This window comes from Ochotona curzoniae, unplaced genomic scaffold (genome assembly GCF_017591425.1).
Source record: "Ochotona curzoniae isolate NIBS_2020 unplaced genomic scaffold, NIBS_Ocur_1.0 contig_2688, whole genome shotgun sequence".
Taxonomy (NCBI): domain Eukaryota; kingdom Metazoa; phylum Chordata; class Mammalia; order Lagomorpha; family Ochotonidae; genus Ochotona; species Ochotona curzoniae.
Genome location: NW_024465553.1, coordinates 1,074,312 through 1,099,097, shown reverse-complemented (window position 1 = coordinate 1,099,097; position 24,786 = coordinate 1,074,312). Strand labels below are relative to the sequence as shown.

General features: G+C 54.1%; 1 protein-coding gene across 4 annotated transcripts in view; it reads left to right on the top strand.

Moving 5' to 3' along the window:
• TRAF3 (TNF receptor associated factor 3) overlaps window positions 1-24,786 on the top strand; it is a 73,424-nt gene that overhangs the window by 32,126 nt on the left and 16,512 nt on the right. For 2 of the 4 annotated variants that reach the window (XM_040975034.1, XM_040975037.1), the window contains exons 2-6: window positions 6,546-6,552; window positions 18,752-19,008; window positions 20,067-20,118; window positions 22,190-22,294; window positions 22,848-23,015. In XM_040975034.1, the coding sequence (XP_040830968.1) occupies window positions 18,764-19,008; window positions 20,067-20,118; window positions 22,190-22,294; window positions 22,848-23,015 (570 nt within the window). In that variant the 5' untranslated portion in view covers window positions 6,546-6,552; window positions 18,752-18,763. Of the gene's footprint in view, window positions 1-6,241; window positions 6,366-6,545; window positions 6,553-18,749; window positions 19,009-20,066; window positions 20,119-22,189; window positions 22,295-22,847; window positions 23,016-24,786 lie in introns of all 4 variants that reach the window. The other 2 variants (XM_040975035.1, XM_040975033.1) reach the window with 1 other exon arrangement.

The window sequence follows — 24,786 nt, the reverse complement described above, 5'->3', positions numbered from 1 at the left end:
CCTCTCCTCCTCTTTGTAAATCTGACTTTCCAAAAAAAAAAAAAAAAGTAAATCTTTTTAAAAATATTTGGAGGGGATACCTCCAGATGACTCGCGTGAAAGCCCGTGTCCTGGCGCCTTCCTGCTTGGCCGGTGGTTGTCACCACCAGCCGTGTCTGTCCAGTCTCTTCGTGGCGCTGTTGACATTGCACAGTGGGTTGTGCAGCTCTGTTGTGTTGTAGGTTTCACATCAGTGCAGTGATCCGGCCCGTGCTCTTTTATGACTGACCTCTCTGCTTCCCTTGTTCTTCACGACTCACGGAGGAGGGACAGACTCTTCATCCGCTGGTTCACTCCCTAAACGGGGCCAGGCGGAAGCCACAGCCAGGAATTGCATGTGGCTCCCTTCCTGGTGCTGGGGGCCCAACCACTGGGGCCGTGATCTGCTTTTCTAGGCCCGTTGGCAGGAAGCTGACTTGGGTGCACTCTAACACCTGACACAGGCAGTGCGGGCTACAGCGTAGCTTCCTCTGCTCCAGCCTGCTGCATCAGCCGCAGTGCTGTGCTGTGAACCAGCCGGTTGTCATAGTCCCCCGTTGCCTGGATTGTCGCCCTGCCTGTCTTGGTTAGTTGACACATGGGGCTTGTTTCCGCTTTGTGCTTGCTGCACGTGTTGGTGGGCTCGTCTGTGTACATGTGTGTCCCCAGGTCCTCAGGCAGACATCGAGGCGTAGGCAGTAGCTCTCTGTGGCTTTCCGCTGTGCTCCTGCCCCGTGTGTGGGAAGAGGCAGTGCCTCTGTGTCCAGTCTTGACGTCCCTGGTCCCTGTGCTGCCTTGAGAAGCAGCAGGATTCCAGACCAGAACGCACCCACTGGTCATGAATGAGCTTATCACGTACGTTTCCTGATAGATGTGCACCCCAGCCAGCCATGGCTCTATGTGTGCTCCCCGTTGGTCTTTGGGAATGCCTCTATTCTTAGGCACAGTGCCACAAGCCATGACTGGCAGCTAGTCTGTGCTGTCCGCTCAGATGATGGACAATCCACTCCTTGGGCTTAATTTATTTAAATTCAGTTAATCCTGGTGCCTGGGTTTCTGTTTGTGAAGTGGTATCAGTAGGAGTGATGCTTTAGTGGTGTGTTAAGTGTCCAGTTGAACCTGTTAGGGTGTTTCCGTAATCCTCTTGAAGTTGGTGTAAATGTTGTTGAGTTAAATTACTGATTTTGTTACTGTCATTTGATAAAATAGCAGTTCTTTCTATGGTTGTTCAGTTAATATTAGGATCCCTTTAGGTCTCTCATCATATCTATTTTTTAAGATTTGTTTACTTTTTACTCATTTCGAAGGCAGAGAAAGAGAAGGAGAGATAGCTTTCGTCTGCTGGTCTACCCCTCAAGTGGGCACTACAGCCAGGGCTGGGCCAGACGAAGCCAGGAGCTCAGAACTTCTTCCTTATATCCCATGGGGGCTCAGGGCTGTAAGAGCTTGCTTCTCCCATTGCCTTCCCAGGTACACTAGCAGGAGCTGGATTAAAAGTGGAGAAGCCAGACTTTGAACTGATACCCTGTGAGCCACCAAACTGGCTGCCGCTCCGGCTGGTTGGACCACGTAGCTAGGAACATTTGCTTCATGTTTGTGGCACTTGGCCTGGACAGGTTCAGACGGCTTATCCTTTTGCGAATCTTTCCCATGTTTTCTGCGGTTAGCCTGGGTCTTACTCTGTTTGCTGTGCGGGAGTCTGGTTAGCAAGTGTGAGCATCTGAAGGAGACCCAGTGCCCATGAGAAGCACTCCCCCCCAGCAGGAGGGTCCCTGTCCTCAGGCTGTGGCGAGGGGCGGTGCTGCACTGCTGCACTTGGGAACTTGTTTCTGCTGCACACGTGGGGGTGCCTGGCTCCATGAACTGCGCTGTGCCACTGCAGCTGGGTTCAGGTGGTGAGTGGTGCTGCCCTGCCCTTACTGCTGGCCATGCCTGCCTTCTCTGCTCGTGTGCCATAGCTCAGGATCTCAGCCTTGTCTCTGCACACCAGCTGTTCTGTGGGACAAGGAGTGTGACTGAAAGATCCTCTGCTTGCTGTTCGGACCCCTGAGGAAGCTGGCTGAGCGAGAGCAGTCAGTGGGGGAGTCCTGTCCCCGGCCTTGCTGTCTGTGCCTGTGGGAGGGGACACGGGCACAGAGGACAGGCCTTCATCTTGGCTTTGAAAGGCAGAGCCCTGCTGGAACTCAGTGGGCGGTGCTCAGAGTGGCAGCTCAGTCCCCAGCAGCATTTGATGCGAGCTCCCTGGAGGTCCTTCAGTCTCCAGCGCCCAGCGAGCAATGAGCTCATCCGCCACGGGCCGACAGTCCTGCTCAGTCAGGAATCTGCACACAAGAACTTGTCATTTGCTCTGGTGGACTCTCATTTAAGAGACAGATTGGGGTAGGAAGACTGATATTTCCTTAAAACTTCCCCAGTGATCCTCCTTCCTGGTTCCTCAGGCCAGTGCTGTGTTTCCTGGTAGGTGTTGGTGAGTGTTAGGGGCCCAGGGATGAGGGTGCTGGCTCTGCTCTCCCTGGCTTGCTCTCGCCTCCTGCAGCTCCTCTGTGCCTGGACTCTGGATCTGCGTGGTGGGGAGCAGGCAGGCATGTGAAGCCCCTGGCCGCAGCACCCGTCTGTGCGAAGGCTGAAGCAGTATCTAGCAGATTGTTGTGGAAAGGTTGGTTTACTTGGAAGTCAGAGCTACAGTCAGGGAGGGTCTTCCACCCACCGATTCACTCAACAGACTGAGCCAGGCTGAGGCCCAGAGCTGCCTGTACGTCTCCCCCGAGTGCGGGGCCCTGCTGCTCCTGGGTCAGCAGAAAGCTGTGTAGGAAGCTGAGCATCTGGGACACGTGCTGTGCCAACGTTGCAGGGTGAAGGCTTGAATTGATGCCCACAGCACCGGCTTCCAGTACATTCTTTCTGTGTTTCTTCCTCGAGCTTACCCAGCACCTCGCCTGTATCACATGGTCTCCTGGACGTTGGGTAGAGCAGGGTGCCCCTGAGGCTGCCTATGTACTAGTCACTCCTCGTCGCGCGTTCCTGGCATCCCTGAGACAGGACTGAAGGGTAGTGTCTGGTACAGCGCCACCTGCAGCATTTCTGGTCCCTCTGACTGCCGTGTGCCTCCACCACCTGGCAGCTGTGGTGGCGCAGGGCAGGATGGGCCTGCATACCTGCTGAGCACCCACCAGGACCAGCGGCAGAACGCGCGCTCCCCCTTGGCCCTTGCTGCTCCCAGCTGAGGGCTCCTCGGGCTTCTAGAGCCCCTCCTAGAGCCTTGCGGGGCACACCCGGCTTGTTGCAGGCTCAGCTGGGAACGCCTTGTGTTGTGTGTACTGTGCGCTGTTAACGCTGTGACGGTGTGCTGCCTTGTTCGCCTCACTCTTCTGCATTCAGCATGTGCCTGGTCTTCACTGCATGGATAAAGGGCATTTAACATGCGTACTACTAGTTCAGAAATCTGTTGGTCTGAGTTTGGTTGTAGAATCAGTGGTTTAATATTTTCAGTGTTCTGACCACTGTGGTTTCTACTGTGCTGTTTTTACTAAGTTGCTGAGGTAGCTAGGGTTCAGGGGGACTGCTGCCCACGGAGGGCTGCAAGTGCTGGCTGCAGTTGCATTTCTGGGCAGAAGCCTTGTCCATCCCAGGTGTGTCCCTCTGCGGCCTGGGCCATGGGGCTGGTGTTGGGCAGCAGCGTGGGGTCCTCTCAGCGAGCTCCGGAGCTTTACAGATGGGGGTCCTGCCACACCCCCCGCACTACCGCTGTTACGGCTGTCCTGCAGCGAAAGACAGCAGTAGCCTTTAGAAAACAGAAATGCTCAGGTATTTGCTGTGTTGTTTTAAAGATCCGCATGAGATCTTTGAATCAAAAGGCAGCTTCCTGCACCAAGTCTCTCGGAAAGACTGCGACGCAGCGGTATGCAAGCCCCCCGTTCATGTAGACATCGTCGCGAGATCGCCTCTCCTCCCGGTTGCTGCTGGCTGCCTGTGGTCTGAGGAGGGGATGGCGAAGGGCGTGCTCCCAGCCCTGCAGGCCTGCCGGGAGAGTGCTGGCGACGGGGGCGTGTGTGGCAGCACAGGCCTGTTCTGCATGGAAGGGGAGTGTGCGGTGGACGGTGCCGGGCCACTTGTCTGTGGTGATTGTGCTTTCTCCCAGTGGACAGAGGCTTTAAACGGTGTTCCCGTGCAAGGCAGAGCACATGCAGAGACTCTCCTGAGCCTGAGAAGTCACACTGTGCTTCTTACTGATGACTCTGAAGAATTATTGTCGGCACGGTTCTGAATGGGTTCTTCAGGATGGCACACAGTCAGATTTGAGAGATGTACGTGAAGATTGATGTACCTGAGTTCTTGCTTCGCTTCCAGATGAGCATTTTGGAAAGCATGGGGTCTGTGCCTGCCCTGTTTATCTAAGAGGAGGACCGGTCATCAGAAATCGGGTTTATTTTGCTGTGAATTGGTGGCCCCAAACTATTTTAAGTACATTATGGGTGGCCATTTATCAGTCCGATGCCACTGGGTTACCATGGTAACTGTTGTGGCATTTTCAGTGAGGTTTCTTCCAGCTGAGAGCCTGCACTCAGGATTAGTGCAGATACACTGTTCATCAGGGCTCAGCTCTGGGACCGGTGGCGTCTGTGTTGGTCTCTTCCTGGCCACGGATGGACTGAGGTGTTCAGCATCAGGTTTGGGAATTGGCCTCAGCTGTGTGAAGCCCCACTACCTCCTTTGCAAGCCATGCAGGATGGGGCTGGCACGGCTGAGGGTGGCTCCTCTCCACTGGAGCATGCCTGCAGCCCCTGTGTCCTGGGAGCCTGCCATGGCTTCCCACGAGCTCCTTGCAGGCAGCCCTGGCTCTTGGCTTCGAGGGGTCACGACTCAGTTGGTGTTGGTGGATTTGGGGAGAGGGGGAGAGATCTGCCTTAAGAAGACCCAAGTTCAAAATGTTAGACTTGAAAATGTTGAGAGCGTGCAGGCTTCATGATGGAAGCATTGCTTGTTGTTTGTGCAAATGTAGGACGTAGTTTTTTGAAAACCAGTTCCCGTTGTGCATTTAAATCGGTGATATTTTGATTGTGTAGGACTGAAACATTTATTTGTAATTATTTTAAAAGATTTGTTTATTTTTTAAAGTGGAAAGTCAGATTTACAGAGAGAAGGAGAGATAGAGAAGCCCTTCCATCTGCTGGTTCACTCTCCAAATGGCTGCCGTGGCTAAAACTGAGCCAGTCTAAAGTCAGGAGCCAGGAGCTTCTTCTGGGTCTCCCACGCGGGTGCAGGGTCCCAGAGCCTTGAGCCGTCCTCCATTGCTTTCCCAGGCCACAGGCAGGGAGCTGGATGGGAAGTGGAGCAGCCGGGATATGAATTGGAGCCCATATGGGGTGCATACAGAGAACCAGTGCGCCAAGCCGCTTCCCCCTGCCCCCGAGCCCACTTTTAATCTTACGGGGTCTAAAGTCTGAGTGTTGGCGCCTGGGCGAAGCTGTGATGGTGCCACTGCAGACCCGCACCTGTGTGGGATTAGTGCTCTTCTTAGGTGCATATTCAGGTCTCAGAGTTTGAACTGTGAACTTGGAGCAGACTGGCCTTTCAGTGATATCCGCAGGCACCTAACTGTGGCTCCTTTACAGGCTTTCAGTGAGAATCCTCTGCTGGTGCTGTGACGTGGTAGACGTAGTTTGTGTCCCAGCTGCTCCCTTCCTGTCCAACGCCTTGCTGATGTCGTAGGAAAAGCAGTGGAAGATGGCCAGGTCCCCTGCCACCTGCTGGGATACCCACATGGGACTTCCGACTTTGGCCTGACGCGTCCCTGGCCTCTGTAGCCACTTGGGAAGTGAACCAGCAAATGGAACACCAGTTTCCCTTTCTCTGTAGCTGACTTTTAACAAATAAATATTTATTGCGGTAGCCTAGTGGCTAAAGTCCTGATCTTAAATGTGCTGGGATCCATCATGGGCACCGGTTTGTGTCCTGGCTGCTCCACTTCCCTTCTAGCTCCCTTGGGACCCTGCACCTGCATGGGAGACCCAGAAGAATCTCCTGACTCCTGGCTTCGGATCAGCTCAGTTCTGACTGTTGCATCCACTTGGGGAGTGAACCAGTGGATGGAAGATCTTTCTGTCTCTCCTTCTCTCTGTAAATCTAACTTTCCAATGAAAATAAACTTTTTTTTTAAAAAAACAAAAACAAAGCCCCAAATCTTTAAGAACAATCCTTATGTAATTTAACTCTTATTTTTCAGATGAGTAAGCTGAGGCCCCAGGAAGTTGTGCCGCTGGGTTAGGGTGCCACAGCGGCTCCGAAGCCGACCTCGGCTCAGAAGCCTGGCCCCTGGCTGCCTGAGGATCGCCCTCCCGACGGAAGAGGTTTGCTTTAGGTCTTTAGTTTTCCTTTTATCCTGGTAACATCCCCGTAACCTAGAAATAGAACACCCTGTCTTCCCCTTGTTTCCTGCAGTCACTCACTGACCTTGTCTGTCCGTGGGAAAGCCAGGGCCGTGCGGGAGGTCCCTGTGCTTCTCAGCACGGCCTGTGGGGCAGTGGCAGGAGAATCGTGGGTGACACTTGTGCCTCTCCACCTGTGCTGCTCAGTTCCACAGGGAAGCTGCTGTGCCCACTGTCACCAGCAGAGGGAGCTGGGCTCATCCCCAAGTGAATCTGGGCTGTGACACTGCACCTGTAAGGAGGGAGAGCACAGGAGTGTTAGGTTCAGCTCTCCAGTTACAGGGTGCGTAAAATGAGCCGTGAAGGTTGAAGTAGAAATGGACATTTTCACCAGATTCTAGTTAACTCTGGTTTCTGATTTTCCAATTACCAGAGAAAATTGAGACTGTGTTGTGGAATTTGTGTAGGATGACAATAGCGTGGCCCTGAATGGCAGTGTGTGGCAGCCTTCTCTTAGGGACTTTGGTCTCTGCTCCTTTCTTCAGTACTGATGCTGTGTTTGCTCTAAGCTTCCTGGACTGACTACTCAAAGGTACAGTTGTTATGTGGCTTCTCTCTGGGGTGCTTGCCCTGGGGAAAGCCCCTTGCCCATGCACAAAGAGCATCAGCGGGGGGGCCGCGCAGGACCTCAGACACGAGCAGAGGCTGGCCACCCTCTCTCTGCTTTGTCTGTGCCTCACTATCTTTGCCAAGATGTATTAGCTAGTTGCCTTATTAGACTGTTTTTTTTTTTTTAATTGGAAAATCAGATATACAGAGAGAAGGCAAGGCAGAGAGGAAGATCTTCCGTCCGATGATTCACTCCCCAAGTGAGCGCAACGGGCCGATACTATGCCGATCCGAAGCCAGGAGCCTCTTCCGGGTCTCCCACAGGGTGCAGGGTCCCAAAGCTTTGGGCCGTCCTCGACTGCTTCCCCAGGCCACAGGCAGGGAGCTGGAAGGGAAGCGGGGCTGCCGGGATTAGAACCGGTGCCCATATGGGATCCCAGGCGTGCTAGGCGAGGACCTTTAACCACTTGCGCCACCGCGCCGGGCCCAAAATAAATCTTTAAAAAAGAAAACTGCAGATACTGACCAAAGGCAGGATGGTGTAAATGCCAGATATATACTGTATTTATTACTATTATATACTGTATAAATTATAAATTGGTATAATTTAGAATTATAAATATATACAACACAAAGTGATAATGCAGTATTAATATTAGGAAAACAAAATATACATTATAATATACTGTATTTACTTTTAAAGCTTTGTTTATTGAAAAGGCGGAGTTGCAGTTGAAATCTTTCAACTGTCGGTTCACTCAAATGGCTGCAACAGCTTTACCTAGCGAAGTTAACTGTGCAGTTACTCAGTGACGCAGCAATCACACTTGTTGGTACACGCTCCAGAGAAATCCATGAGCAAGGGTGTCAGCTGGCTGTGCCAGAACGGTCTTCCTGGTGTGAGTTGGACCCCAAAGCAGAGACTGTACAAAAGTGGGTAATGACGTGTGTTTACACAGCAGTGACTGTACACTGCACAAAGAGCAAGATGAAAACAGCGAGCAGCCACCGTGAGCTTGGCTGCCTGTGGGATGTGCGCCTGGCCCCACGCTTCTGGGAGTCTGGGGGTGCCGGCTTGTGGGGGCCTGGGAGATGCTGCTGCGTGGGGGGGCACTTGGGGAGATGTGGGACCTCATCCCGGCAGGCAGCGTGAGCCTGGGGATTTCCCTGCTGGCGTGGTCCATGGATGGGGATTAGGAGAAATGTGGCGGGGAAGACTGCTGAGAGAATAGGCTGCAGGTGATGAATGGCTCGTGGGGACTGCACTGACAAGGCATCTGAACTTGCAGGTGAGTGAGGGCGCTGGGACCCGGGAGGGCGGAGCTGCAGCACAGTTATGCACAGATGTACCAGCGCCCTCACTCACCTGTGGGAGAGTCCAGCTGGGCTAGTTAGCATGGATTGCAGTTGACCACTACCCACCAGTGCACACTAAAGCTGCATGCCAGGGCTGGATCACAGCACCTGACAGCCAGAACAGGGGATGGGCGGTATTAGGCTGGGCCGTGACACTGACCAGCACAGGAGAGAACCAGGTCCGGAGACAGATTCTGTGGGGGATATATGGGGCCAACCCTATGGAACTGTAATTCCCACTGGTTTGTTTAAGAGCTGGGGTAGGGCCCGATACAGTAATCTAGTGGCTAAAGTCCTCATCTTGCATGCCCTGGGATCTCGTATGGGTGCCAGTTCTAATCCCAGCGGCCCTGCTTCCCATCCAGCTCCCTGCTTGTGGCCTGGGAAAGCAATGGAGAATGGCCGAAAGTCTTGGGATCCTGCACTCACATGGGAGACTCAGAAGAGGTTCCTGGTTCCTTGCTTCAGATCAGTTCAGCTCTGGCTGTTATAGCCACTTGGAGAGTGAATCAACAGACAGAAGATCTTCCTCTCCGTCTTTCCTCCTTTCTGCATATCTGCCTTCCTAATAAAAATAAATAGAATTTTTTAAAAAAAATTTTTAAAAGGGCTGGGGGTAGTGACAGGCTGAGCTACGCGTGACCATGGAACCTTCTGACACTAATGGGAACAGTCTGGGTAAGTCCAGGCTGCAGCACCCGCAGGTGAACCCAAGAATGAGGTGTGGAGTAGGCTTGGTTGCAGCATCCACCAGCTCATATAAAGGCTGGGATGGAGGAGGCAGACTGTGCTGGTAGGTCCTAGTACCTGCTGGCACATGTGAGATCTGGCTCTGGGAGTGGGCCTGGTTGGGAAACTTGGAGAACTCCCCTGGTGGGCATGACTCCTGCTGGTGAGCATGTGAATCATGGTTGGGTGTTAGGCTGGGCTAGGTAGCTCTAGTGATTGACAAGTGTGTGGGTTGTTTATGGAGAGGGCCAGGCTGGAGTGCGGATCATGCCGGGCTAGGCTGTCGCACTTAGCAGTTTGCGTGAGCCAGGAACGAGAGCAGATCAGACAAGCTAGTTCTTGGCACCCGCCAGTGAGAGTTGGGACTGTGGGTGGACCGGGTCAGGCTGTGACATCCAATCCTAAGGCCGAGACGGGATGGAGTATGCTGAGCTGGGTCAGAGCACCCACTGGGACGCCCAAGATCTATAGCTGGGAATAGGCCTGATTTGGGAGCTAAGGGGACATCTTGGCTGGGTTGGGGTTCCCATTTGTGAGCTTGAGAGCCAGAATGGGAGCTGTGTTCTGGACTGGACTTGACAGCAGTACCCGTTGGTGTGGGTCTGGGGTGCATCACACTGGGCTAGACTCGAGCACCCACTGGTGCTCATGAGCCGGGGTCAGTGTAGGACAAGCTGAGCTAGTTCTTGGCACCCGCTGAACCACGTGAGAACTGGGTCTGTGTGTGGGCTAGGTGTGGCTGGACTGTAACACCCAGTAGTAAGAACTGGAATGGGTGTGGGCCAATTGGGCAAGGCCACTGTTCGTATCAGGACAGGAAGTCGACTGAGTCTGGGCCAAGGACTTGCCAGCATGTGTGAGATCTGCTGCTGGGAGGAAGCCTGATGGAGGAGCTTGGGGAACTCCTTTGTCAGGATGGGGTCTCTCTCTGCAGGTGAGCGTGAGAACCAAGGCTGGGTGCAGCCTAGAATATGTTGGGTTACAATACCCACCAGCATACGTGTGGGTCAGGTCCGTAATCAAGCCAGGCTGGACCAGTTCATAACACCCACTGGCATATCCGAGGACCAGGATAGGGTGCAGACAGGTCTAGTTGGACTGTGACACAAGCCAGTCCACATTAGAGCCGAGATGAGGGCCTGGCTGGGCCGTACTAGGTGGCAGCACCCACCAGCATGAGCTGGAACTGGGGGAACACCCACCAGCATGAGCTGGAACTGGGGGAACACCCACCAGCATGAGCTGGAACTGGGGGCAGGCTGGCCAGGCCAGGCAGGCTACAGCACCTGCCTGCAAATGCCGAGGTGAGGTGGGTGGATGTGAGCCCAGTGTGGGGTGTTCTCCTGTGAGGGGGAGGCTGTGAGGGGTTCTCCTGCTGGGCCATTGCGCCCACTTTAGGGCATGAGAGCTGGGGCCTGGGGGCAGACCAGGCCAGGCAAGGCCGCAGCACCTGCTGGTTTACATGTGAACCGCGAGAGAGCTGTGCCCACTGGTGCGTGCTTGTGCATGCCACGGGTGCAGCCAGTGCTGGCTGGTTGGGTTTGGTGCAGCATCAGCTGGCAAATGCTGGGACTGGTGACAAAGCCTGTCATGCGAAATTGCAGAACACAGGAGTCTGGGTGTTGGTGGTGATCTCCCTTTAGGAGCACAGCTGATCACATCTGTAGGACAGTTAAAGTGAGGACTGTGCAGCCTTGGCCCGGGGCAGTCCTGTCAGTGTGGAGATGCGCAGGCGGGAACTTCCTGGTCCAGGTTTAGGTAACGGAGAGGTGCAGGATCACTGGCAGAATCTCAAGTCAACTCCCACTCTTTGTTGATATGTGAATGCCTCCAGTCCTCTTCCCTGACCTTAATGCCTTCTTTAAGAAGTGTTTGCCTCCACCTGGGAAGATGCGCTGCTCCTTGTGCTGGGCAGGGCTGGAGTGCTGAAGCGGCTGCTGCCCTGGGTGCGTCCTGCGGCTCAGGGGCTGCGTGTGGCTGTTGTCTCTGAAAGGCTTGCGTGGTTCGAGCCGGATTCTTTTCCAGCTTACCTGCCAGGCAGGTGTGATGGTCTGGACCCCCCTCCACTCCTGAGGGGCTTTCAGTAAGGGGTTGTGATCAGACGTTCCGAGGAGTCAGCGGGCTGAGTCTGCCTAAGTGAACTTTGCGAAAACCTCCTGGGATCGTCCCGCTTCTGCCTGTGCGGGCGTGGTGCTGAGCAGCCAGCGAGCCAGCAGGCTCAGTGTGCCGGGTGCTTCCCTCTTTGGTTTCCCCCGGGCTTTCCAGTTCCTGGAGCACTGTAACCAGCACGTGGACCTTTGTTTCCAGTTTCTAAACCAGTTCACGTGCAGCTGCGCCTCAGCCGCAGGTGGGATTACGGTCAGCCCTTGGGTGGAGGGGACAAGCGCTGTGCCTCACAGCTGCTTTGCCTTCCTTTCTCCTGTTTGTGCGCCAGCTGCTCACCCTACAGTTGCAGTTTGTCCTTTTTTTTCTTTAAGCGTTTATTCATTATTTGGAAGTTGAAGTTGAAACAGAGCGTGTGAGCTTCCGTCCAAGCCAAGCCGAGGCCTGTTTTGGGTTTCTCATGTGGGTCCTCCGCTGCTTCCCCAGCCAGACAGGGAGCTGGGAGGGAAGTGGGGCAGCTAGGACAGGATCCGACACGCACATGTAAGGTGCCAGGCCCGTAGATTCAGCTCTTTCTTTTTTAAAGATTTATTTTTATTATGTTTTTATTGGAAAGGCAGATATACAGAGAGGAGAGACAGAGAGGAAGATCTTCCGTCCGATGATTCACTCCCCAAGTGAGTGCAACGGCCGATGCTATGCCGATCTGAAGCCAGGAGCCTCTTCCAGGTATCCCACATGGGTGCAGGGTCCCAAAGCTTTGGGCCGTCCTCGACTGCTTTCTCGGGCCACAAGCAGGGAGCTGGAAGGGAAGCGGGGCTGCTGGGATTAGAACCGGCGTCCATATGGGATCCCGGGCGTGCAAGGCAAGGACCTTAACCATTTGCGCCACCGCGCCGGGCCCTATTCAGCTCTTTCTTTTGGCGCCACTTGTTACTCCGTTTGAGTTGGCCTAGATCAGGTGTACCTCACGTGATCTGAGACGGCTTCCCAGGATTATACCAGGAAAGATCCGCCGAGTTAGGATTGTAGGCTTGGGAGCCTCGCAGGCCTGCGGAGGGCTGTCTGGCAGGTGCACTGCTGCTCTCCCTGTTCTGTCCCTGCAGGAGTGCTGGAGTGCACACACACCTCAGGCGCTTCTGCCTGGCTTTGTACATGGTGACAAGGCAGTAGTCCACACCAAGGTGGTTACAGCGTCAGGACTGGTCAGTGTTGTCACCTCTGGGTGGGTTGTGAGAAATTTGCCTCAAGTGGTTTTCCTAAATCCAAAAATTCTGTTTTCTTGGAAATATCCTAGGTAGATGTTCATGTGCAGATGCTAGCGGACAGGGTTCTCTTATATTTCTGTCAGTTGTTGGTGATGGGCGTATTTGGTTTTTGTTTAGAAAACATTACAGAAAGAGGAAGGCAGGAAGGTGGGGGGCTTTTTTCACGCTCTGGTTCACTCCCCAACTAATCACCACGTTGAGAGCTGCGCTGGTCCAAAGCTGGGAACCAGGAGCTTCTCCCAGGCCTCCCACATGGGTCTCGGGCATGTCAGCAGGGAGCTGGATGGCAGGGGAGCAGCTGGGTTTTGAGCCATGGGGAATGCCTGTTACACAGGGAGAGGGGCAACCTGCTGACCACTGGGTGATTGCGCCTTTCCTGTCTGGGTGGCGGGTGGTCCGTGGAGTCTAGGACTGACAATCCTGACACCTGTTGGTGTCCGTCTCTGCTGTCCTCGAGCCAGCCATGCCCACGGTTCCATCTGACCGATGTAGACTAGCCTGCTGGGTCCATGTCATTTGTTCTAGAATAGGCTTTTGTTTGAGAAAAATATCTTTTGTGAACTATGCTAGTTGGTTTCACATAGTTAGTACTCCTTTTGTAGTCTTTAAAAAAAGGGTTTGTTTATTCATCTGCTTGAAAGCAGAGGGACACAGGATGACCGTCCCTTCTGCTGCTTCATGCTTCAAGCAGCTGACGGCCGCGGACTGCCGGGCCAAAGCCAGGAGTCTGCAGCTCCATCCCACGTGGCTGACGGGCCACACACGTGCGCCCCTTCTGTTGCCCACCAGGATGCGTTAGTGGAAAGTCGATTGGAAGCAGAGCAGCCAGGGCTGGGTACCAGCCTCCCAGAGCCAGGAAGCTGAATCCCAAATGATGGCTCAGCAGACCGTGCTGCAGTCCCTGGCTGTTTGCTGCTCCCAGGAAGCGGATTTTGTGATAGAATTAGAGTGAGTTTTTGTTTTTCTATACATAGGGGTGGAGGGAGTGTGTGTGTATGGTTTTTATTTTTCTATATGTCCCTTTTATTTATAAAATCATAATTCTTACTTTGAGAGACAGAATTTTTTATTGATTTTTGAAAGACAGATTTTACAAAGTAGAAGTAGAGAAGGTCTTTCATCTGCTGGTTCACTGATCAAATGGCCCCAGCCGCCACAGCTGAGCTGATCCAAAGCTGGGAGCCAGGAGCTTCTTCCAGGTCTCCCATGTGGGTACAGGAGTCCTGACCTGGCCCAGCTGGGCCTGTCTGGGTCTCATCAGCATCGATACTGTCTCACCAAGAAACCTCGATGCCGTGATTCCCTTCATGATGGCCTAGCAATTCGGTGTTTGTTTGCCTCCTCTTTGTCTGCCAGAGCCCTGGGTCATCTTAGAAAGCTAGGGCCAGTTCATAGCACTGGCAGATCTGAGAACCAGGACAGGGTGCGAGACAGGCCAGGGCTGGAGGCTGGTTGGTCTGGGTTGAATGGCAGCACCATCAGTGTGAGCTGGAACTGGGGGCAGAGCAGGCCGGGCCAGGCCAGGCTACAGCACCCATTGGCACATGCCAAGGTTAGATGGGCCATGCCAAACTGGGTCACAGCACCCACCAGCACACATGAGACCTGGTGGGGAAGGGGGTGTGAGCCTCGTAGAGGAGCTGTGGGGACTCCCCTGCTGGGCCACTGCTCCTGCTGGTGAGCATGGGAGCTGGGACTGGGGACAGACCAGACCGGGCAGGGCAACAACACCTATTGGCCTGCACGTGAACTGGGTTAGTAAGAGAGCCAGACTGGGCTAATGTAATTGTATCCACTGGTACGGGCATGAGCCAGAATAAGGGCAGGCTGATAAGTGTCAGCCTGTAAGTGCTCGGATGGGGGCAAGTCCTGTCGAAGTGTACTGCAGAACAACCTGGAGAGTGCAAGATCCAGGACTGGGAGTGGGCTCAGTAGGTAAAGTGTGGGTCCCCGTCTGATGGGCTGTAACTCCAGGACTTGGGGTAGGCCTGGCTGGACAGGCTGTGGCCTGCTGACATGAATGTGGACCGGAAGGTGGAGTCAGTTGGGATGAGTTTCCTCTGAGAATGGACAGCTCTTTCCCTGCAGGCAGGGACTTCTCTGGTCTGCTGCTTGGCACAGCGTTGAACTGGACTCTCAGGGCTGGCCTGGCTTTCCAGGGCAGGCACCATCTGTCCATTGTCTGGGCCTTGATGTGCTGGGCACAGAGCAGGGACAGGTAAGGAAGGGCTCACTGCTCTGTGGTGCAGAAGGGCACCCAGGGGCCACTGGAGCTTCCTGTGCGTCTGCGTGCCCACAACTTCCCTTCCCTAGAGGATGGCGTCCACACGACAGTAGTGAGGCCGGCAGCCCTCTCCAGAAAACAGGCCAGCTGCAGTAGGAGGAGTGGTGTTTGTATGCGCTGTGCCGTTGGAGGTGGTGTCTGTGTGACGAGCTGCTGCTCACTGGAGAAGTCCACATGCTGGTTTGCCTTGCGTCTCACGTCCCGCGCCTTGATCCTGATCCCACCCCCTGCTGCTGTGCGCCCGGCACTGGCAGGGAGGGCTGTGCGGTCCCTGCTGCTCTCTCTGCCTCTCTCTGCCTTTCAGATAAAAAAAAGAAATGACAGGTTGACAGAGATTTCAGCACCCCCCGGGATTTCATTTTTAATAATGTGGGTGTCTTTGCCCCAGCGAGTCCTTTGCTGTTTGCTTGCCAAAGTGTTCAAAATCTGGATTTGGGCTCATTTCAAAGTTGTCTAATAGTGGAACATCAAAAGCAGCCAAGCTTTCCGTAAGGATTACCTATAAACTGTCATGAGCTCTCCAGCTGGGTGGCAGTCAGACCTTCAAAATAAAAAGGTTTTTTTTTTTTTTACATCTGATACAGAAAAATTCCCAGCATACATTGTTGGTAGCAAAGGAAAGCTGCAATTTGGCTTTGCTGTCTGCTGCCACATATGTAGAGAGGAGACGCCTTCCCGTGCCTGCTGGCCGCCCCTGGCCATCTGCGTGGGTGTGACCAGTGGGGGAATCTGGACCTCTGCAGGCAGAGGTTTCTTTCTTCTTTTTCTTTTTTAAAGATTTATTTTTATTAGAAAGATGTACAGAGAAAAGGAGAGACAGAGAGGAAGATCTTACATCCAGTGATTCACTTCCCAAGTGACTGCAGTGGCCAGTGCTGTGTCGATCCCAAACCAGGAGGCAGGAACTTCCTCCAGGTCTCCCACGCGGGTGCAGGGTCCCAAGGCTTTGGGCCGTCCCTGACTGTTTTCCCAGGCCACAAGCAGGGAGCTGGATGGGAAGTGGAGTTGCTGGGATTAGAACCAGCGCCCAGCACGTTCAGGGTGCATATTGAGTTGCTAGGCCATCGCGCCGGGCCCACACATACAGGGATTTCACTTCCCTTACTCGGGCTTGTCCTTGCCTTGTGCTGGACAGAGGGGCACTGCTGCTTGCCTTGTTCCTGCTGCAAGGACAGGCCGTACAGGACCAGGATGTGTGGCCACGTCTGCGTGCCACCTTAATGGGCTGAGTTCTGATGGACTGCTGAGCCTGGGCAGCGTAGTCCTGGCCTTTCATGTGCTTAGGGAGCCGTTCACGTCTCCTTGTATTCCACAAAGCCAGGAGCCGGAGGCTTTGTCCTGCAGCATCCGGTACCACTCTGGAGCTGGAGGTGGCTGCGTTGTAAGCATGGCTCCTCAAGACATGAGGTTGTAAGTTGGCACTGCTTTCCCAGGCCACAAGCAGGGTCTTAATGGGAAGCCGGGTTGCCGGAATTAGAACTAGGGCCCATAAGGGATTCTTGTGCCTACAAGGTGGAAGACTTTAGCTGCTAGACTACTGGGCCGGGCCCTCGAAACTTTGTTTTCACAAATAAATGAATTTCTCATGAGAGTGCTTGCTCAGCTCCAGCCTGTTCTATTGATCAGAGCTAACCCCAGCGTAGTGGAGCACGTTAAGCTGTCCAGTGTCCTGCTGCCGGCGTTCGGGTTTCTGTACGTCTCTATCCAGGGAGTGTTCATCCTTTATCAACTTCAGACAGAAGGAGTGGTCTGATGCGCTCTCTCCTGGTGCCTGCACTCTGGGGTACGGTGTGTGGCCCCCAGGGGGTGTTTGGGGAGGCGCTCTGGAAGCAAATTGGGCTAAAAACGTAACGCATCTTGGAGGGAGCTGGTGTTTGGGACTTTGGAAAGAAACTGCCGCGCTGGGATGGGAGCAGCGCCCCGAGGGAGTCTCGTAGTGCAGAGTCTTCTTGAGGCTTCCCAGCCTGGCCCACGCTACACTCCTTCCTGGCCTCGCCTCATGGCCCCTCACTTCCTTGGTGAAGTCTTGGGGAGCACAGCGGCTAAACCCCCTGCACCACAGCATCAGACTGTCCTAGGGAGCACGGAGAGTGGGCACTGTCCCAGCAGTGCTCCCAGGGTGCACGTTGACGTGCTTGCTTGCCGCACAGGGCTGGCGGTGTTTGCTAGCAGCGAGCACTGTTGGGGTCTGCCCTCAGTTGCCGTCTCAGGGAGTGGATCAGCAGGAAGCTGGTGTTGGGAGCAGAGCCGGAGCGTGAACGTGTGTCCTGCTGTCTGAGGAGTGTGCCATGCCGTGGTGCCCGCCTCATTATTGATATGTATTTGTTAATGCGTGCTGTACTTGTCAAGAAGCTGGGGTTTCCGCAGGAGCTGTCCCACGCGTGTGTGTGCTTATTTGTGTTCACTTGCTGGCTCCTGAGTGTCAGCGGTGAAGTTGCTCAGCTGGCTCATTCCTCGGACCTGCCCCCCTTCTTGTTGAGAGAAACTTGCACTGGGAAGCCACTGTGCTGGCAGACGGGCTCGTAGCAACATGTGCTGGGAGAGCCTGCGCAGACCCCTCTGGCCTCCCGCTAGTGCCCTTGGCACAGGGATGCCTGTGGGAGCCGTGACCCTGCCCTGCCACATGCTGCTGTTACTAGCACAGAGCACAGGTTCTCGGGGAGATGGGGGCAGGACAGGCCCATCAGGCATGGGAGGCCTTCCCCAGGGGCTTGCCGGAAGGAGCAGCACCTGTGGTCTGGAAGCGTGTCCGAGACAGAGTCCCTGCCTGCTGGCAGCCTGGACCGCAGAGCAGGCAGTGTGACGGCCCGTCGGCCCACGAGGGCAGGGAGGTGGGCTGAGAGTGTGAGTTGAGTCCATGCTGAGCACCGGGCATGGAGCTCAGACATACAGCGCAGCAGAGTGGTGTGCGTACCGTGAAGAACATTGAAAATGTGATGTGTGAAGTTCATTTTTCTGTGAGTTTTCAGCATAGTAATGTTGAGTGGAAAGAAAGAAGCACGGCTGCTCTCACTACATGTTGAGAGGGAGAACTCAGAGAGGGTGTTCTCAGCCCAGGTCAGTGTGCCTGGTCGTCCCTGCATCCCTGTTGGACATCAGGGAATGGCTCAAGTACATGGTTCCTGACACCCAGCAAGGAAACCTAGACTAAAGGTTCTAGGCTCCAGGCCCAGCACAATACCCTAGTGGATAAATCTAGCCTTTTAGCTGCCAGGATCCCATAGGGACGCCAGTTTGTGTCCTGGCTGCTCCACTTCCCATCTGGCTCCCTGTCTGTGCCCTGGGAAAACAGTCAGGGATGACCCAAAGCCTTGGGACCCTGCGCCTGTGTGGGAGACCTGGAGGAAGCTCCTGGCTCCTGGCTTTGGATCATCTCAGCTCCAGCTGTTGCGGCCACTTGGGGAACGAACAGCAGATGGAAATCTTTCTCCCTATGTATTTGCCTTTCAAAAAAAACAATCTTTAAAAAAGAAAAGTGTGGGCCCAGCACAGTAGCCTAGCAGCTAAAGTCCTTGCCTTGTGCAAGCTGGGATCCCATATGGGCACCGGTTCTAGATCTGGTGGCCCTGCCTTTGATCCAGCTCTCTGTGGCCTGGGAAAGCAGTCGAGGATAGCCCAAAACCTTGGAACCCTGCACCCGTGTGGGAGACCCAGAAGAGGCTCCAGTTTCTGGCTTCAAATTGGCTCAGCTCTGGCTGTTGCAGCCGCTTGGTGAATGAATCAGCAGACAGAAAATCTTCCTCTCTGTCTCTTCTCTGTATATCTGACTTTCCAATAAAAAAAAAAGTTGTGGGCAGCTGCCTTGGGCCTGGCAGATCCCTGACTCCTGCAGGCAGCCGGGCCCAGCTGGCAGGCGGGAGAGCTGTCTCTGTCTTGCTGCCTTTCAGGTAAAATAATGTAACAATAATAATAAATAAAAAACCAAAGCTGTGTTTCTCGGGCACGTTTGCTTTCCCACCGCTGTGGGTGCTGGGACGGCCTGCTACCTACCCACCCTTCTTTCCTTTTCCCCGGCAGAGCTCTTCACTAAAATGGAGTCAAGTAAAAAGGTGGACTCCCCTTGCGCCATGCAGGCCAACCCCCCGCTGAAGCACCACCCCGACCGCGGCCCTGGGACAGCTGTGTTTGTGCCCGAGCAGGGAGGTTACAAGGAGAAGTTTGTGAAGCCCGTGGAAGACAAGTACAAGTGTGAGAAGTGCCGCCAGGTGCTGTGCAACCCGAAGCAGACCGAGTGTGGGCACCGGTTCTGTGAGAGCTGCATGGCTAACGTGCTGAGGTGGGTGCCATGCGGCTGGGGGCAGCTGCCACATAGCCTGCCATGGCCTGCGCCTCCGGCCACTTACACGCTTGTTTGTTAGCAAAGTAAACCGCAGAGGTTTCATTCACCTTGGAGAGGTGGGAGAGTCTGTAAGCCTGGCTCGTGACGCGTTCAGGGTCCTGTCTGCCCGCACCTGTGGCACTGTCTCCTTCCAGCTGTGAGCCACTGTGTCCGGGAAGCCATGGCATCCGCTGTTTTGCTCGCGGAGCTCCTAGTTCTGTGGAAGAGGCAGAAGCAGCTGTTGCAGTTTTCTGCTGTTGTGTGCAGGATGTGCCAGGGCCGGGGCACACGGGATGGGGTCCTCTGAGCAGTACCCTGTCTGTGCACACCTAACCTTGCACTCCTGAGCAGTGGCAGTGCTGCTGAGTGACCGCAAAGGGAGGCCGAGAAGCAGCTTCCTCTGTCTCGCAGCTCGTCTGTAGGCTTTGGATGCTGCACCAGGGGGTGGGAATGACAGAGGTTTGCCTCAAGCTGGTTCTAGTCCCAGGGCACATTGGCCGTTCGAGGCTGGGCTGCCCCGAGACCTCTGCAGTCCCAGCACCCTGCTCAGTGCTTTCCAGCCCCTTCCTCTCAGCTCTAGCCCGCACCCCAGACCGTCCTGTCTCCTTGGGCTGTCTACGGTCTGCAGCACTCAGCAGTGATGTCCCTGCCCCGTGCCCAAAAAAGGCCTGCTGACTGCGGTGAACCCAGGGGAGGGGCTGGCCAGCAGTCAGTGTTGCCCTTTGTGCAGCGCGTGTGGCGGCGGGCGGGCCTCTTGGGGAGCAGAGTCCATTAGGCAGCCTCAGTAAGCTGCAGGGGCCTGTGCTGGAGAGAGCTGGAGTCGAGTTCACTTTCATGTTCCCTGAAAAGGGCTCTCCTAGTGGGACTGAGTTGAAGTGTTCTACTTACTAAGTTCCCTTTGGAAAATCTGCATTGAAGAAACTGCTCTGTTCTCCCTTGCTTCACATGGAGCGCGACTCAGGCCTGTGGGGGCCTGAAGGCTCTGCTCTGACTGCGCCCCGGTGTCTCCCTTGCAGCTCTCCAAGTCCAAAGTGCACCGCGTGTCAAGAAAGCATCGCCAAGGACAAGGTACTTATGGGTTTCTGATCTGTCATGGTGTTGGCATCCTTCTCCCACGGGGTCGTCTGACCTGAGTACAGTCAGCCTGGCGACTCCTCACGTAGCTGCGGGTGTCAACGCAGCCAGAAGCAGCACTCTCAATACGGGGACCACTCAGCTTGCCTGACAGTGGCCGTCCATATGCCACCAAGCCCTGCTGGATGCACTTTGAATCAAGACCCCATTAAACCTGTGGGTTCTGACATGCGATAAATGGACCTAGCAGTGTTTAATTGGAAGTCATTGAACTGTACAGTGCAGTTCTTGCTCTGGGGCTTTGCTGTCTGGGATGCTTTGTAGGTGCTAGCTTGTTGTCAGGTTGGCCAGGTGGGTGTCCCTGAACCTGCTTCGGAAGTTGGAGACCCTGTGCCTGTTGGGCGAGTGCCACGTCACACAGCCCCAGGGGTTCTTGTGATCGCTCAGCATTGTCATCTCCTGTTTTTCAATGAAATTGATGGCTGAAGATCGCAGTGAGGCGTGCGGATCCCCTTGGAAAGAGCACAGCCGGCTGGGTTCCGGGAGGTGTGGACAGACGCACGTCTGACTCAAGAGCCCGCGGCCTTGCAGCGCTGTGTGCACGCCGCCGGGCTACGGCTCCGGGCTTGTTTTTCTGTCTGTAAGCTTATTTATTCCTGGTTAAAATACTTGTTCTGTTGCTGCTAAGTATTGTCAGTCATGACTTTTTAAAAAATCATGTTTATAAAGGATTAGGCTTTACTCCATCTGAGTTCATTTTTAGTTCTTAGCAGCTGCTGACTGCTTGCCTGTGGAGTTCTGAAGGCATCCTGAAGCCCCTGTTGGTCTTCTGTGTGAGTGCTGACAGGTGCAGTTTCTTAGAAACGCCTGAGAGCAAAGATGCAGATTGTTAGAGTGAGAAGATTTGTTTTCTAAGGGGCAAATAAAATTAAAGACAGGAAGATTTTCATTTTCAGTGGAAAATAATTTTCATTATTAGATTAACTGCTCTGATATATATTTAAAAGAAAAATTTCTTCTAATGGAAAATCTGTGGTTTTTTATGGCGAAAACTGAGAAAACCCCCAAAGAATTGATTTACAAATCATCCCAAAATATCATCTCTCACCGCAGTCAGTCTGCTCGCCATCTGCGGGCTGTGTTGGTGCAGCTAGCCCGGCCCAGGTCCTTCTGCAGGGCTCCTCACCCCGCCACGCCTGCTGTGCTGCGCCTGGGAGCAGCCTCTGGGTTCCCTGCATTCCTGCGGCATGTTCGCACACTCCGGGGGGGCCTTTCGTTGCTCAGTATATAACCCATTTTCCTTTGGCTTACCTAATGAAGAGCAATAAAGGTCATATCATTTACTAATTTACCTGTTTCTTTGAAAGGCAGATTTTCTGGAGAGAGGAGAGATAGAGATGGTCTTCCATCTGGTTCACTCCCAAATGAGCACAATAGCCAGAGCTGAGCTGATCCAAAACTGAGAGCCAAGAGTTCCTTCTGGGTCTCCCACACAGGGGCAGGGTCCCAAAGACCTGGCCGTCCTCTGTGCTTTCCCAGGCAGTAAGCAGGACGCTGGATGGGAAGTAGAGCAGCTGGGTCAGGCCAGTGTTTGCCTAAGGTTATATTATTTACACATGTCACTCAGTGGGGGCAGCTTTTCCATTCTACTTGTAGAAACTAATGCTTTCCCAAATTAACACTCTTGTGTTTTTTTAAAAAAATGTCTTGCAGACCCACTGTGGTAGCTTAGTGGTTAAAGTCCTCACCTTGCATGCACCAGAATCCCATATGAACAGCAGTTCATATCCTGTCTGCTCCACTTCCCATCCAGCCCCCTGCCTGTGGCCTGGGTGAGCAGTCAAGGACGGCCCAAAGCCTTGGGACCCTGCTCCCATTGGGAAGCACCTGACGTCAGATTGGCTCAACTCTTGATGTTGTGGCCACCTGAGGGGTGGGCCAGCAGATAGAAAATCTGTCTGTCTCTATTCTCTGTAAATCTGACTTTCCAATAAAATATCTAAATTAACAGTATGTGTAGATGAAGAACTGTTAATCCCCTAAAATGATGATCTTTCAATTCCAGGTGTTTAAAGACAATTGCTGCAAGAGAGAGATCCTGGCCCTTCAGATCTGTTGTCGGAATGAAAGCAGAGGCTGTGCAGAGCAGTTAACACTGGGGCACCTGCTGGTAGGTCTCTCCCAGCCTGACCATGTGGACCCTTACCTGGTCCTGCTGCTGAGCTGTTCAGTGACGTGGCCTCTCAAGACCAATTCTGTGTTGGTGCTTTGGAACACAGCCAGGCTGCTCAGATGCGGCACTGTTCTTATGCTGTCATTGACATTGGTCGGTGTTGGTGGGTGTTTGAAGAGAGAAAGCGGGTTGGACTCTAACTATGGAAGGCATAGTAAAAGCTCCTTATCATCGGAGTGATTCATTGTAGGTCTGTTTGATTCTCTTGGTTTAACTTTGGTTTTAGTTAGCATCATATTTGTCCCAGCAATATATTTGAATTGGAATGAGGCAAAGCTCGCAGCAGGCACCCGTCCATCGTGCAGAAGGAGGAGTGGCACCGTCCTTCAACAGCAGTCACGAAGCACGGCGTGAAAGTGGCTGCTCTTGGCTGTGAAGACTGGGAACCGGGAGCTGTTTCTGTAGGAGTGTGTTGTGGCTCTGTAGAATCTAGTACTTAAGGTTGGATTTTTTTTTTTCAGTTAAGAACTTTGAATGATTTGTCCTACAGGTACATTTAAAAAATGTCTGTCAGTTTGAGGAGCTTCCCTGTGTGCGCCCCGATTGCAAAGAGAAGGTGTTGCGGAAGGATCTGCGTGACCACGTGGAGAAGACCTGCAAGTACCGGGAGGCCACGTGCGGCCACTGCAAAAGCCAGGTCCCCATGGTCACCCTGCAGGTGCGCAGCCTGGGGCGGTCCGCACAGGACTGAGATCGAGACCACAGTAGTCATCAGCTGGCTGCTTTTTACAGTGAAGTTTGATTGTTTTATCCTATTTTGATTTATGTAATCAGATTTTTCTGTTACCATTATTGGATATCTTTTTGGGTCTTAAGAAAATGAGCATTAATTATTCGAAGAAGGGGGGTTAGAGAGGCAGAAACTCTGTGCTGTTCCCTCTCCGGATGCCAGTGACAGCCAGGGCTGGGGGCTCAATCCAAGGTCCCCACGTCGGTGACTTCAGCTGTCACCTGCTGCCTCCCAGGGCGGCTTAACCAGGGGGATGGAGCTGAGATTAAGGCAAGACTCAAACCCAGACACCCAGGATGTGGTGACAAGGCCCAGCGATGACCGCTAGGCCAGGGGTCTCTGCTGCCTTGGTGTTTCGGAGGTTGGCTTGGTCGGTGTGCAGTGCCTTGGAGCTGCTGCTTCGAGTAGCCAGGCCTGATGCCCAGTGCTGCAGTTAAGTGTTTGCCCACTTCAGTTACCTTGGCTCTGCTAGAGTCCTGCGCTTCCATCGAGGCGGAGGGAGAGCTTCTGCAGGGGGCCTGCTGTGCACTAGCCGCCTCCTAGGAGCTGTGGTCAGGGGCCGGTGTGCCCTGCAGGAGGAGAGTTCACCAAGATGTGACAGAGGGTGGAGGTGAGTGCCTGATGCAGCGCAGGACCTGTGTGCTCTGAGTGGGGGTCCTGGGCATGGTGGGCTTCAGGGACACAGCTGACACGGGAGGTGGGGCAGCAGCCAGAGGGGACAGGCAGGCGAGAGCGGCAGAGGGAGCGACTGTGAGAGCTGAAGTGTGCTGTTGAGGTGGGCTGTGCCGCAGCCTACAGGTGCAATGGAGCGATACATGTGTGCGGATGGGTGGTCCTGGCAGCTGGGAGACGGGGTCCTGGCGCCCATGAGCCAGCAAAGGGCAGTGAGAAAGGAGGGGGAAGGAGAGTGCTGCGACCCTGGCAGTGGCCCTGAGGACCCTGGGGTGGAAGGGGCTCCAGGACAGGGAGCACATGAAGGCATGCTGTGCATGAATGAGGTTTGTTCTGCCTTCTGTCCTCCGTCTTCCTTCCCTCCCACGGTTGGCCCGTACCTGCCCCTGGCTTCAGTGGGACAGGGTAGGAGTTCCCAGAGACGAAGAAGCTTGAAGAGCCACGCCCCCCTCTGGAAAACAGAGGCAGCGCTTGCAAGGATGGGATCGTTTCCCCAATAATTCAGTCCCGGTGACTGAGGAGCAGGTTTCGTGAACAGTTCTCCAGACGTACTTATCATTGCACTGCCGTCGGAGGCAGACTTTGCCTTTCACAAAAATCAGGCATTTGTAGAGTAGAATCCCATAATTAATTTTCAGTTGAGAAAAAATTGTGTCCCGTGTCAGTTAAGCACACATTAAGGACAGTCTCTGAGCCGCAGCGGGGCTGTGGAGTCCGATCCTAAACACGAGCGCTGCTGTTCACTCCCTGCCTGGGATGCCTGACGGGCACCATGCAGCACGGTGCAGGCCCTTCTTCGCCTTGGCACTTGGGGAAGGCGGACCAGGCTCAGCTCAGTGCGTTGCTGTGAGACCGTGCCAGGAAGGAAGGCCTAGGACTTTCCCGGCGGATACGGCCCGGCAGAGGCGAACCTGCCATCTGCTCTAGGCCTTGCTTCTCAGCAGGATGGGAAGGAAAGGCACGCACAGTGATTAGAAAGCTTACTACCTGAGGGATATAAATCAGGATTTTTTTTTAAGATTTATTT